This window comes from Oryzias melastigma, linkage group LG3 (genome assembly GCF_002922805.2).
Source record: "Oryzias melastigma strain HK-1 linkage group LG3, ASM292280v2, whole genome shotgun sequence".
NCBI classification, from domain to species: Eukaryota; Metazoa; Chordata; class Actinopteri; order Beloniformes; family Adrianichthyidae; genus Oryzias; species Oryzias melastigma.
This window is the reverse complement of record NC_050514.1, coordinates 30,599,393-30,612,647: the sequence shown is the minus strand read 5'-3', so window position 1 is coordinate 30,612,647 and position 13,255 is coordinate 30,599,393. Positions and strand designations below refer to the sequence as shown.

Below are 13,255 nucleotides of genomic sequence, written 5' to 3'. Positions count from 1 at the left end.
GAGTACCGTATTTTCCAGAGTACAAGTTGCAGCTTTTTTTTGTAGTTTAGCTAGGGGTGCAACTTATTTTGTGTTTTATTTTGTTTGTTTTTTAAGACATCAAAAGGGTCATATATTTGTTATTTTTCCCTGTAAACACGGTTGTCTTTTAGCGGTTTTTTCCTTGTGTCGTCCAAAACAAACATGGAAGAGAATCTGATTGTTTTCCTCTTAAACTTTAACATTTTTCTTATACAGATCTTATATTTCTTTATTTATGTATTTATTTTAGCTACGCGGGGCTTGGTGGATTTGTTACACTTTTCTCCCAAAGCTGCGACTTATACTCCAGAGCGACTTATATATGATTTTCTCCTTTTTGATAAGACATTTTTTGCTTTTGCGACTTATACTCCGGAAAATACTTATCAATTTATTCAAATTGTCGTAAATCAGGATCAGACAAAAAAGTAAGAGAAATAAAGAGCTATTTGTGACGTCGAAGATACGCTACAAGCTCCGTGATCCGCTCCATTCTGACACATCCAAATAAATCCACTTAAGTTTCCAACGATTTCTGATGAACTTCTGCAGAAACTATGTCCTAGAAAAGAACAGTTAAACAGAATTAAAAGGCCTCTCTCTTACCAAAAGATGATTGGAGCATTTAAGCACAACCAGAGAGGATGCGGGTCTCATGTAAGGATGTTGAGCAGGAATTCTTTCAGTCTGGATTTCTGCAGCTTCCTGTTGCTTTTCTGCCTTCAATAGGCAGAGCAGCGGGGGGGATCATCTTCCTGAGTGACTCACGTCTGAATCCTTTCAACAAAGCAGTTTCTGTTCTTCTTATTAATATCAGCAGCTAAGCAGCGATTTTTGGGAGGAAAAAGTCAAACATGTCAAAGTGGGATTAAAATGTGTACTGCAGCAATTGAGAGAAAGAGTGGGAACAACCTGTTTGTTTTACGCTTTGTGGAGATAAAGTCGCACACAGATGACTGGAGGACAGCGAGCACGCCACCTGCGCCGGTTCACACCTTGTTTTTCTGCACAAACACACACTGCAAATCCTGACAGTTCATTTTTCTGAAGCTCCACTTGTGCGAGTGAGCGCCGCAGCGCTTCAGCCGTGGAAGTCAGCCGATGACCCCCCTCCCACACAGACAGCCTCGTGCGTTCAGCTGCGGGGCTGCAGAGGAGCGTGTCGGCGTGTGCTGGCGCTCCTCACCTTGTCCCGCCGCGCGCGACTCCCCCTCCTCCGCCGCACCCGTCTCTGCTGCGCCGTCCTTCATTTACATCCACTCTCCTCCTCATAGCAACGCTCCCCGTCTCATCCGTCCCCGTGCGCTTGTGTGTGAACGCGCACGTGCAGGTGTACCGGAGGCACGCGGCGTCCAGGCTGGCGCAGCTGGAGGAGTCACTGGAGGGGACGAAAGCCGCGCACCGGAGGGAGATCCTTCACCTGCAGAGGCTGCTGAGCGGAAGACAGGAGGCTGAGGAGAAACTGCTGCAGTCCAAACGGTAGGAGGGGGTGACGGAGGGAGGGAGAGAGGGAGGGAGCAGAGAGGAAGAAGCAGCCATGCAGGGAGAGCGAGGAGCATGGGGAGATGATGGGGGGAGGAACAGAAAATAATTGAGGATGCTCCAGGAATCAGACACTTTTATTTACAAATAAAAAACACATCCAAAGATGTTTTTCTCTGAAACACAACTTTAATTTTAAGTTAATACAGTTTTTAAGAGGGCCTTTGTGATTAATAACATCATTAGTGACGCTTAAACACAAAATCTTCAACGTATGGTAACTTTTCAACCGCTAACAGGATAATTCCAGTAGATTTTGAAGGAAAAAAGCAGCGCAAGACGCTTTTCTCCTTCAAAATCTTCTGGAATTATCCTGTTACTGGTTGAAAAGTTACTGTAAATCAAAAAGCAGAAACACTGGAGCTCTGATGTTAAAGGGTTAAAAATGTATAAATTATTTTGAAAATCTGCAAGCAATTTTGATGTTTCTTGACTTTAGTTCAAGCCGCTTTTCTCCTTCAAAATCTACTGGAATTATCCCATTAACGGTTGAAAGGTTACTGTAAATCAAAGAACAGAAACACTGGAGCTCTGGTATTAAAGGGTTAAAAAATATGTATATTTTATTTTGAAAATCTGCTAGCAATTTTGATCTTTGCTGACTTTTGCCCAAGACGTTTTTTCCTTCAAAATCTGCTGGAATTATCCCATTAACGGTTAAAAAGTTACAGTAAATCAAAGAACATAAACACTAAAGCGCTGGTGTTAAAGGGTTAAAAAATATATTTTATTTTGAAAATCTGCAAACAATCTTGATCTTTCTTGGCTTTCGCTTGAGAAGCTTTTCTCCTTCAAAATCTACTGGAATTATCCTATTAATGGTTGAAAATTTACTGTAAATCAAAGAACAGAAACACTTAAGCGCTGGTGTTAATGGGTGGAAAAATATATATTTTATTTTGAAAATCTGCAAGCAATTTTGATGTTTCTTGACTTGTGTTGATTCATTGGGTTCTTTTTCTCAGATAATATAAATATTAAACTGCTGCTCCTATGTCGACACGCTTTAAATTACAACTGTGTTTTCTTCAAACAACAAAACAAGAGAAAAACTTAAAAGAAAAAGACAAAGACCAGAACAGAAGTCTGCAACCTCCAACACTTAGACAGCCATGCGGGTCGATTTCTCACCAACCAAAACTCAGTAAGTCTTCACTCACCTTTTAGAAAAATAAGATACTGATTTATATTTATGTTTTTGCTAATGACTTGATACATTTAATTGGAAATTAATTAAAATTTAATGAAATATAACTTTTGACAGAGCTTTGCATGACTTCCTTTCAAAATAAAAGACATCCTACACCATAGGATCACGTCAATGCAGCAAATGCAGTAGAAAGTCTAAATTCATCAATGAATATTTTACTGTTTCTGGTGCATTTCAGCCACAAATTCATAAATATAACCAACAAAACCTAAATCAAAGCCAATGAAATGACTCCTACCATATATTAAAACCATGAGGTAAATCTGGATTTTGAAGAATATTTATCATAAAACTGTTAAAAATAAAAAATAACAGAACAATAAGTTCTATTGCAACCACAGTTTTTCACATCAACAATCCCAACTACAATACTTTTGATCTATAACTGATTGAATTCTCAAGTTCATCGGTTCAAATGCTTAAGTTTCCACATTTTTCGCTTCAAAACAGTCTGTTATTTTGAGCCGGTGAACAAGGAGTCTGGCTCCTTGAATCCCCAAAAACCTTCCCCTCTGCTCCTCTGCCAATCTGTTTTTAGCCCGATCTCTGGGCCTGCTGCCTGCTGCTATCAAATGAAAGCCAGCTAATCAAATTGTTGGAAGATGCTGTCCTGCTCTGCCCGGAGGGCGGCTAAATGACGAGTCACACACATCGCCACCAACATCACCGCCCTTCTGGCTTTACCTGATCCCACCGAGGTCCTTCATGCTTCTGGCAGGATTTGATTCATTTATTCTATAGCGGTATGAGCCGTTTAATTGGTCCATGTCTGCCAGCCTTTTAAATTACACATAAAAGGAGTTTGTTATGGTGACGGAGAGCTCTTTCAAAATGAGCCAGTAAAAGTTTAACCATCCGAGAACATCCTTACGTACATTTTTGAGAAATCTCTGCTTACATTTCCCTTTCTAGTCCTTCAAACAGACAGTCAGCCTATCAAACATCACAGAAGACAAAGTTCTTTACGCTGTTCAGGGTCAGAGCTGCACGAAGCAGCAATCATTCATGGTTTGTTACCAACATTAACTCTTAAATGAGTAATCTAAGCTGTCAAAAAATTTGCTTCTGCTAAAACCATTATAACACAGGCTTGTTGTATATCAGGGCTTTTATATTGTTCCCTTTTCAATTATCAAATTCAATTACATTCACACACAGTTAAATTTAATTTCCAGTGGTTAGCTCAAAGTACAGACACTTCAATCAATACATCCATTTTCTGAATCCCTTTTGAGGTTACAAGGTTGCTTGAGCCTATCCCATCTACTCTTGGGTGAGGATGGAGTACCCCCTGGACAAGTGTCACATCCCAGCAGGATCCAAGTGCAGCAGGAGAACAGGAGTGAAGCACAGCTAAAAGTCCACCGAGCTAAATCCGGGTCAGGCAGGCAGAGGTCAAACACGAGCATGAGGGCATTAGAGAGCATCCAGGCGAGGGTTGGTGCAGGCGGCCACCAATCAGAGTCGAAGACGAAGCAGAAGATAGGGTCAGAATGAGAATGCTCAGCGATGCAGGCAGGGTGGCACAAACAAGACTTCGCACTGACTAAACACTGCTGGGAGGGGTTGCTGATGGAAAATGGGGCTTCTGGGAGAGACAACAGGGGCTGATGGGAAGTGTAGTGTGGCCAGACAGGGAGACAGGTAACCTATGAACGATTTCAGATCCTGAGAAATCTACAAAAGTCTGCAGAAAATGTGTTTCACGAAATACAGATTCAAACTATTATTTAGTTTCTTACAAGAAAAAATCTGCCTGACACTCAATGAAACTATCTAACAATCAGCAGGAAATCAGGAAATTTTCAATCCAGTCGGGTCAGAGTATTCAGAATGGCTTGTTTACATGTTTTTATTCTGGTCAGGCGTTTATTCCGATTACTTATGTCCATGTAATGAACTATAGCAGACAGAGCAGGAAGGTGTACTGGTTTCTACCTCCAAACTTTTTTATCTACAGAAAATATTCATGAAGGGGATAATCTAAAGGTTTATTCTGTCAGCAGTGGATAATTACTTAATTACTTGTTAAAGAATCCCTTTTCTATGAAATTAAGTCATTTTAAATCAGTTTTCTTAACTTGAGGTATTTATAATGTAATTTAAAATGATAGATATGCATAAAAGAAAGAAAATCAAAAAAAGGGAGATTATTTGTTCAGATCTCTGCAGATTTTCTTCTTTTTTTAAGTTTTTTTTTAATTTTTCAGAGGAAGTTTGTTTTTTTGCTGAAACTCCAGCAGAGAATGAAGCAGAATTTCAGAGCTGGTTTATTCGACATCCCACTCTGTTCTTTAACTCACCCTCTCATTATTTCTCTGTAATTCAAGAGAGCCAGCATGAGTTCTGTTCGGCGTTTTTTAATAAGCTCTTACTTTGTTTTTAACAGTCTTAAGTTTCAGCGTATTTCGACTTTTTCCACATTATCTGTGGGTGAAAACGGTTTGAGAAGAGTTTAGCTTGTTCTCCGGTGGAGCTTCAAAACCACTCATCTGAGGACTAACTTCAAGCTGTAGAAAATTCGGTGTTTCTCCTCTGATCCGCTGCTTTGTATTCCGTCCACATCGCTGCAGCAAAGATGCTGATCGGTTCCGATCGCCGCCTGCCAGCTGAGTTCTGCCCGGCCTCCGGGGAGGCAGCACCGACTTCAGGAGCTCTGGGAGGGGAACTCTCTCCAAATACCTCCCCCATTACCTACAAAAGGAAGAGGCGTGATTATGTCAAGGCACTTTTAAAAGCGATTCTATGATCCACTCTCCAAAACCACCTTTACTTCTCTGCACTCTCAAACCAAGAAGAAATCGGATCCAAATGTCGTTGTTGCTGTCGAGCTGTTAGCTGCTTCATCTCTGCTGTTTTCACACCAGCAAATAAAATCGCTGACGGTCCTTTATTTTAATGGAGCTCATACATAATAAATGTTAAAGCCAAGAAAGCAAATGAACACATTTTGGTGGGTTTATTCCTGCATTCCAGACAGGATCGGATTTTTCCAGAAGAGCAGTGTCTGAGGAGGACGTGCAGTTAACAAAACTGACATAAATCATAGAACCCTGCAGAGACGTAAAGACACTTGAGTAAAAAAAGAGGTGAAGAGAGACGGAGGAGGCTGTCGATGCCGCCCGGCTTCTGGCTTTGTAGTTTCCAGCTTCTGTAGTGAGAAGTTTTCCCCTTTTCTTTAAGCTCCCGGTGGTTCCTGACAAAGAAATGGAGTTTGTAGTTTAGTAACAGCTTTAGCTTTAGGATTTGTTCTGAGTGTGAAGGATTAATGCGTAGCCAACAGATTTTATGAGAAACAGCATTATGGAGTCTCCTTCACATTAAGTTATATAGTGTCTGTTTTGGTGGTGCAGTGGGTGGCGCTCACGCCTCGGCCGTGGTTCAAATCCTAGCTTTGACTTTTCTGTGGGTTTCTGTGAGATCTCAGATCTAAAAAAACATGCTTCATAGCGTAATTGGTGTCTCTAAATGGCCCTGCGATAGACATGTGACCTGTCCAGGGTGAACCCCGCCTTCTGCCAGCATTAACAGGACAGGCTCCAGCAACCCCATGGCCCCAAATGGGATTCAGCGGGTTCGGATGATGGACAGGTTTCTGTTATTGTTTAATACACCAAAATACCACATTCTAGCTGCAATATGATCATTTTGATACACGTTGTGATGAGACAGCTACCAAACCTGCACCGACCCCGCTCTGCTGCAGTTTGATGAGGACTAACCAGCGGAGGAAAGTTGTTCATCAGCTAAACTTCATGTTCAGAGTCCTAAGGCATCACTTCAAAGTGGAAGTTCACTTCTTATCACTTGTTTTTGTCCAGAGGATGAAGCAAAAGTTTGTTTTAAAGAAGCCTACACTAGAAAGCCCAATTAATAGAAACCCTGCAGTCAATCAAAATCGAGTTTACTTCCAGACTATGGAATAAAAAGCTGAAAGGAAATGCTGAAAGCTTTTATAAACAAAGAAACACTATGTCTCCAATCCTTAAAGAAAAGCTTTTATTGCAGAATTTTGATCAGCTGACTGAACCCCTTACATGTACTGAGTTTGATGGCGGGTCCCTGGAGAACCGGACAAGATCCACACCTCTACTGCTGAGGTCTGCAAGGTGAACCACAAAAACCGAGGAGAACAAAAGGACTCGAGTCCAAAAAGAGACCAAACCGACCACCCACCAGGTTCACGTTCCAGCACGTCACCTTCATCAGGAGAGACAAACAAATCAGCGAAAGACTCCGCAGACAATCACGCTCCCACAGAATGGAATGAAAAGACATAATTGCTATGATTCACAAAATGTCAGCATGATGGATGACATGCAAAGACACAATAATAAATTCACTAAGTGATGAATTGCACAAAGTCTTATTTTCATCAATATTCCTCTCCGTGTGGATTCAGAGTTGAGATAAAAAAGGCCTCATCTTTTATCACATTTTTCAAAGACTTTACTGTTTAATCCTTTATTATTGGTGTATTTTATTGCTTGTAAATCCAGATTTTTGTCTGTTTTAAAGTTTTATTTTGTCATATGTCAATACAGAGTCTTTTGTTTGCAAATGTTTGCAACAGGGAAAGCGTGTGGGTAAAACACAGATCCCTGTGGCACTCCATAATTAATTAATTTAGCAGCTTTGTAACTTCGTGTACCCTCTTTTGACACATTTTAAACTAATCCTTAAAACTAAACCGATTATTCTCATTGAAAAGCTTTAATAAAAGTGGCTACAACTCAAAAATCTTTTGGAATTTCCACTTCTGGCTAATGATGTTCAGTTTTCATCATGTCTGCAACCGGATCCTCTTGCAAACTTCTGGCAAAAACTGTTTTTAAATGTCTCTTCTTGGTTTTAGACCAGGGGTGTCAAACTCATTTTGGTTCAGGGGTCACATTCAACTCGTCTGATCTCAAGTGGGCCGGACCAGAAAAATAACCCATGGTCAGTCAACTTATGTGTAGCTTTGTTTTTATTTTGTTTTTTGCTCAATCAGAAAAAATTCCTCGACCAACCTAGTAGCTGGGGTGGACAAACTACGGCCCGAGGGCCGTTTGCAGCCCTTCAAACCCTTTGATCTGGGCCACCAAACTGGAATAAACTATGTTAATAATCCTTTATAATGTTTGATTTTCCCAGTAATTCTGGTGTCTCCTCATAGATTGTGGACTACAAACACACTGACTTTTTTATAGGTGCAGAAAGTTACTCTTTACTCTATAATCTAATACATGTGGTGTTGGAAGATGTGTTGTTTTCCTGACTTTCATGTGCGTTTTCCAAGTCGGACAGTCATTTTTCCGATCATTAAAACACAAAATGATTCCTCTAAATTTGCATTTGTCCCTCAAGAACATCAGCCCGTTGGTGTAATTGTCACTAAAATGAGAACAAAAGCCAATTTTTAAAAAAAATAAAAACTCCAAAATGTTTTGTTTTGATGTCAAATTTCAATCAAAATTAAAACCCGTTTTCGTCCAGATTTGACGTATTCTTAATGAGGTAAAAACACTCCCCGGATCTCCTTTCGGTCCGGCCCTTCTGTCAAATCTTAGAACCCCTTTTGGTCGATGTCTGAAAAAGTTTGCCCACCCCAACAGTAGCCTAATTACTTATCATTACATTGTTTATTATGTTGATTTCTTGATCTCTTGTTATGCCAGTCTTGTGTTTCCTTTGCTCCTCCTAGTGGGAGAATTGCAAATTGCAGTCATTTCTTTAAAAACTATAACTCGCCACAGGAATGGGCTAGAAACTTGCTTTTTTTTCAATTTCCATAGTAACCCACCTGTGTTTGCACAGATAGGTTTAAGTGGGCACTCAGTGGGTAGCTCCCTAAAACAGAGCACGCTAGCTCGATTCAGCGGAGATTGCTGGCTTGCTAAAGCGGAACTTGCTACAGATGAGCTCGCTAGCTTGATACTACGAAGCTCGCTAGCTCGCTACAGGGGAGCTTGTTTGAATGCTACAACGGAGTTTGCTAGGTTGCTAGAGCAGAGCTTTCTACAGATGAATTTGCTAGCTCAATACAACGAAGCTTGCTAGCTCACTACAGATGAGCTTGCCACAGAAAAGTTTGCTAGAATGCTACAGATGAGCTCACTAGCTCAATACTACGAAGCTTGCTAATTTGCTACAGAGTAGTTCGCTAGCATGCTACAGCAGAGCTCGCTAGCTCGATACAGGGGAGCTCGTTTGAATGCTACAACAGAGTTTGCTTGGTTGCTAGAGCAGAGCTTTCTACAGATGAACTTGCTAGCTCAATACAACAAAGCTTGCTAGCTCACTACAGATGAGCTTGCTACAGAAAAGTTTGCTAGAATGCTACAGATGAGCTCACTAGCTCAATACTATGAAGCTTGCTAGTTCGCTACAGACTAGTTCGCTAGCATGATACAGAGAAGTTCACTAGCTTGCTACAGTGGAGCTCGCTAGCTCAATACTATGAAACTTACTACAGTGTAGCTTGCTAACATGCTACAGAGAAGGTTGCTAGTATGCTACAGCAGTTTGCTAGCTTGCTATAGAAGAGCTTGCTAGCATGCTACGGTGAGGCTTGCTACCTCGATACAGCAGAAAGCTGCTTTTTTTTCCCAATATCCTTGTAGGTTTTTCTCTTCATGTCTGAACGGGATTAAACCATCTGGCGGGCCGTATGTTTAACACCCCTGTTTTAAACAATAAAGGAAAATTCTGTAAAAAAGTAAATGTTTTAATTAAGCTGGGTTTAAGTATATATTTTTTATTCTCAAATCTTCCCTTTAATTTGATTAATCCTCTTTACTAACAAACTTTTTGGTTTTTACTAACCTCTTACTTTTTTTCTGTAAATTTGTCAATGAAAAAAATTAGACTCCAAGACATTTATTAAAGTAATAATTAGAAGACAATAATTGATCAGTTATTAATGCTTGTACTTACAGGATGAGGCAGAGAAGGAATGAGTTGACGTGAGCGACGGATCAAACGAGGCAGCCGCATGTTTCCCGGGAAAATCCAGTGGGAAGTTCGACCGTTCCACATGCGTGTGTGTTCATCCTCGCGCAACACACATCTGCACTCGTCTATTGAATCTTTAATCGCAGCAATGTTAATCGTTGCATCCTGCTTCAAGATGCAGCAGCGAGAGCGGTTGCCACGGGTTACTGTTCAGGTTGGAAGTGATCAGGAGACAATGTGTGAGGCTTTTTCCTCCAGGAGGACAAAGTGTGGTCACAAAAACAGAAACATTTGTTTTTAGGAATGAGAACATTTGACTGAAGTCCGTTTCTGCACAGCTCAGTAGCTGAAATTTGGGAGATTCGTGACTAAAATCAGATGAAAATATTCAGAAATAAGAACTGACAGGTCAGCACAATCTGCTGAGTTTACAAAGTGTCTCATTTAAATAAACGGATCGTCAGTGTTTATGTTCTTTGATTTACTGTAAATTTTCAACGGTTAACATGATAATTCCAGTAGATTCTGGGGTAGAAAAGCGGCTCGACGAGCCGCTTTTCTACCCCAGAGTCTACTGGAATTATCATGTTAATGGTTGAAAAGTTACAGTGTGTTGAAGATTTTGTATTTAAGCGTCATTTTAAAGGGTTAAAGAAACTTTATTTTGAAGATTTTAAACCCAATTATAGAAAATTTGAATTTAAATAACAAAAAAATTGACTGTGATGTTTGTGCAGTAAAAACCTTTTTAGTTTGCAGCAAAAGAGACAAAAAAAATCTATTTTTATCTTATTTGGGTTTATATTTAAATTTAAAATCAGAAAACAGAAAACAATTACCCAGCTGAGATTGTTTTTTTTTTCTGCTATTTAATGAAGCAGATTCTGTTTTAATTAAATCCAACAGACTGAACAATTTATGAGGATCATTTCTAATTAAAATTATTTTTGAGTTTTGAAGAAACTTTAAAATATCTATTGGTTCATTTGTGGTTCTAGGGAGAAAAAAATGTGCATAATGTGGAAAAATCATATTTAGAGACTGCTTTGATATTTTATTTGTAGAATTTTGATCAAACATCTCAGGTATTTGAATGAATATTGCAGGATTTCAAACCGTCAGATGTTTGGAATCCTTCCTGTTTGGGACTAATCTACTGCCTTTGAAGAAGTTCTTGTTTATGTAGTTCTGCATGAAAACACTGTCGGAGGAAGGAAGTTTTTGATCGTGTGAACCTGCACAAAAGGTTACCCAAAAGTTCGACAGGCTACTGATGAAGACATAAATGTATCTACAAAGTTTCTTTCCTGACGTTAGCCCAGCCAGCAAGGCCTAGTGACCAGCATTTACCCACATTGGCTTAAGTGGGAACTCAGTGGGCAGCTCCCTACAACGGAGCTCGCTATCTCGCTGCTCATGAGCTTGATAGAGTGAAGCTCACTAGCTTGATACAGCGGAGTTTGCTAGCTCAATACAAAGAAGCTCGCTCCAACGGAGCTTGCGAGCTAGCTACAGAGGAGCTCGCTAGCTCGATAAACTGAGCTCACAAGCACGCCAAAGAGGGGCTCGCTAGCATGCTAAAACAGAGCTCACTAGCATGCTACATTGTAGTTTGCTGCAGCAGGGCTCAGTAGTTCAATACAGAGGAGCTCGCTAGCACGCTAAAAGGGAGCTCACTAGCTTGCTAGAATGGAGCTTGCTACATAGGAGCTTGCTAGCATGCTAAAGTGGCGCTCGCTAGCTCGAAACAACAAAGCTGGCTAGCTTGCTACAATGGAGCTGGCTATCTCACCACAGATGAGCTCGCTAGCATGCTACAGTGGAGCTCATTAGCTTGATGCAGCGGAGCTCACTAGCTCGCAACAACAGAGCTCGCTAGCTTGCTGCAACGGAGCTCACTACAGTGGAGCTTGCTAGCAGGCTACAGTTGTGCTTGCTAGCTTGAGCCAACAAAGCTTGCTAGCTTGCTACAATGGAGCTGGCTAATCCACCACAGATGAGCTAGCTAGCATGCTACAGTGGAGCTCACTAGCTTGATACAACGGAGCTCGCTAACTCGCAACAGCAGAGCTCATTGGTTCGCTACAACAGAGCTTACTAGCTCGCTACAATGAAGCTCACTACAGTGGAGCTTGCTAGCATGCTACAACAGAGCTCGATACAACAGAGCTCACTAGCTTGCTACAGAGGAGCTCACTAGCATGCTACATTGGAGCTCGCTAGCTTGATACAACAAAGCATGCTAACTCGCAACAATGGAGCTTGCTAGCTCGCTACATAGGAGCTCACTAGTTCGCTACAGTGGAGCTCACTAGCTCAATACTGCAGAGCTTGCAAGCTCGCTACAGAGGAGCTAGCTAGTATGCTACGATGCCCACCAGGCGGCTGGCTAGCATAGCGAGACAACCCACTGAGTGTCCACTTAAGCTAATGTGAGTAAACACAGGCGAAACCACCACAGATAATGCAGACAAACCCAATCGGGGCCACATTTTCTGCCGACTTATAAACCATAAGGGGTCCACTTGTCCTTGCTGGCTGAAAGTCCGCAGAGAGGATTGTGGTTTTGTTTGGATGCTGCAGACGTGCCGTCCTACAGCTGCTCCTTCGTCATCCTCGCACTGTTCTGTGATGGAGGGACGCCGTTTGGCTCATCAAAACCTTGATGTTTTCCTATAATTATTTCTGAAAAAACTCCTGTAATAATAAATCTTTTAAATTTTTGCTGCAATTCATTTTTCCAAATCTGTCAAGGTCGATCTTATCTGCATCGTCCTCACCATCGGGATCAGCAGAAACCTTCCAGCTTCCTCCAAGGCCAAACCCTCCATCTGAAGTTCAGAAATGAACACTCCTAAAATCACAGCCAGACTGCTGAGTGAGAATCTCCAAAGAAGAAATATGATTTCATTAATCAGCCATGTTCCTTTCCTCCAGGGAGGTGGAGGAGGAGCTGGAGATGCTGTGGCAGGCAGCAACAAGGGAGAACCGGGTGATGAGGGAGACTCTGGTGGAGTCAGAAACCACCAGGGACCTTCAAGGTTGGACGCTTTGCGACGGCGCCTCTCCTGGCTGCCCCTCCCCTGCTCCAGACGAGGGACCTCCATCCTCTCAACATCCAGCCAAGCACGGTCTGGACTTTTACTGCTGAGACCACATCAGCTCAAAATCAGGAAGAACTTAGTGTGTTTATTAAAACTTCGGTGAAACCACTAACTTTGAGTGTGTATAAATTTGATGCACTTGGAGGAAAGCTGCAATATTTCATGTCATATTTAATCTGTCCTTATGAGGAAACAGTGCCATCTAGTGGAGACTCGTAGTTTGCACTCAATTTAAGAAAAATATTTTTACTACTTAGATTAATTGTTGGTTTCTACAAATATTTTTGTAGTTTTGTAGATGTGTTAAAAACAAAAAATAAAAATCTTTATTGTCACGTGACTAATTTCGGTCCTTTATGTTATGTCTGTTACAATTCTGACTGTAATCAAATGTCTTCCTCACAACTTGGTTCACTTGTGAAATCCTCTTGACTTAAGGTTG

At 41.1% G+C, this 13,255-nt stretch overlaps 2 protein-coding genes and 1 long non-coding RNA gene across 10 annotated transcripts in view; 1 reads left to right on the top strand and 2 right to left on the bottom strand.

Annotated features, from left to right (window-relative positions):
• Nucleotides 1–1,357, bottom strand: part of zgc:165481 (uncharacterized protein LOC100073327 homolog) — a 28,676-nt gene extending 27,319 nt beyond the window's left edge. For 2 of the 3 annotated variants that reach the window (XM_024295588.2, XM_024295586.2), the window contains exon 1: nucleotides 1,208–1,357. Coding sequence is in view for 1 of the 3 variants with exons in the window: in XM_024295586.2 (XP_024151354.1) it covers nucleotides 1,208–1,271 (64 nt within the window). In the remaining 2 variants the exon portion in view is untranslated. Of the gene's footprint in view, nucleotides 1–627 lie in introns of all 3 variants that reach the window. The other variant, XM_036211365.1, reaches the window with a different exon arrangement.
• cep89 (centrosomal protein 89) overlaps nucleotides 1–12,922 on the top strand; it is a 75,751-nt gene extending 62,829 nt beyond the window's left edge. For 2 of the 6 annotated variants that reach the window (XM_024295579.2, XM_024295580.2), the window contains 2 exons: nucleotides 1,352–1,500; nucleotides 12,647–12,922. In XM_024295579.2, coding sequence (XP_024151347.1) covers nucleotides 1,352–1,500; nucleotides 12,647–12,860 — 363 coding nt within the window. In that variant the 3' untranslated portion in view covers nucleotides 12,861–12,922. Of the gene's footprint in view, nucleotides 1–1,295; nucleotides 1,501–6,781; nucleotides 7,048–9,693; nucleotides 9,798–12,646 lie in introns of those variants that run through there. The other 4 variants (XM_036211363.1, XM_036211364.1, XR_002921733.2 and 1 more) reach the window with 3 other exon arrangements.
• On the bottom strand, nucleotides 4,966–9,905 carry LOC118598611. Its single transcript, XR_004947656.1, has 2 exons — nucleotides 9,692–9,905; nucleotides 4,966–5,969 (listed from the first exon to the last, which is right to left on the bottom strand). It is a non-coding gene; the product is annotated as an uncharacterized LOC118598611 (long non-coding RNA).
• Nucleotides 12,923–13,255: the final 333 nt, after the last annotated feature.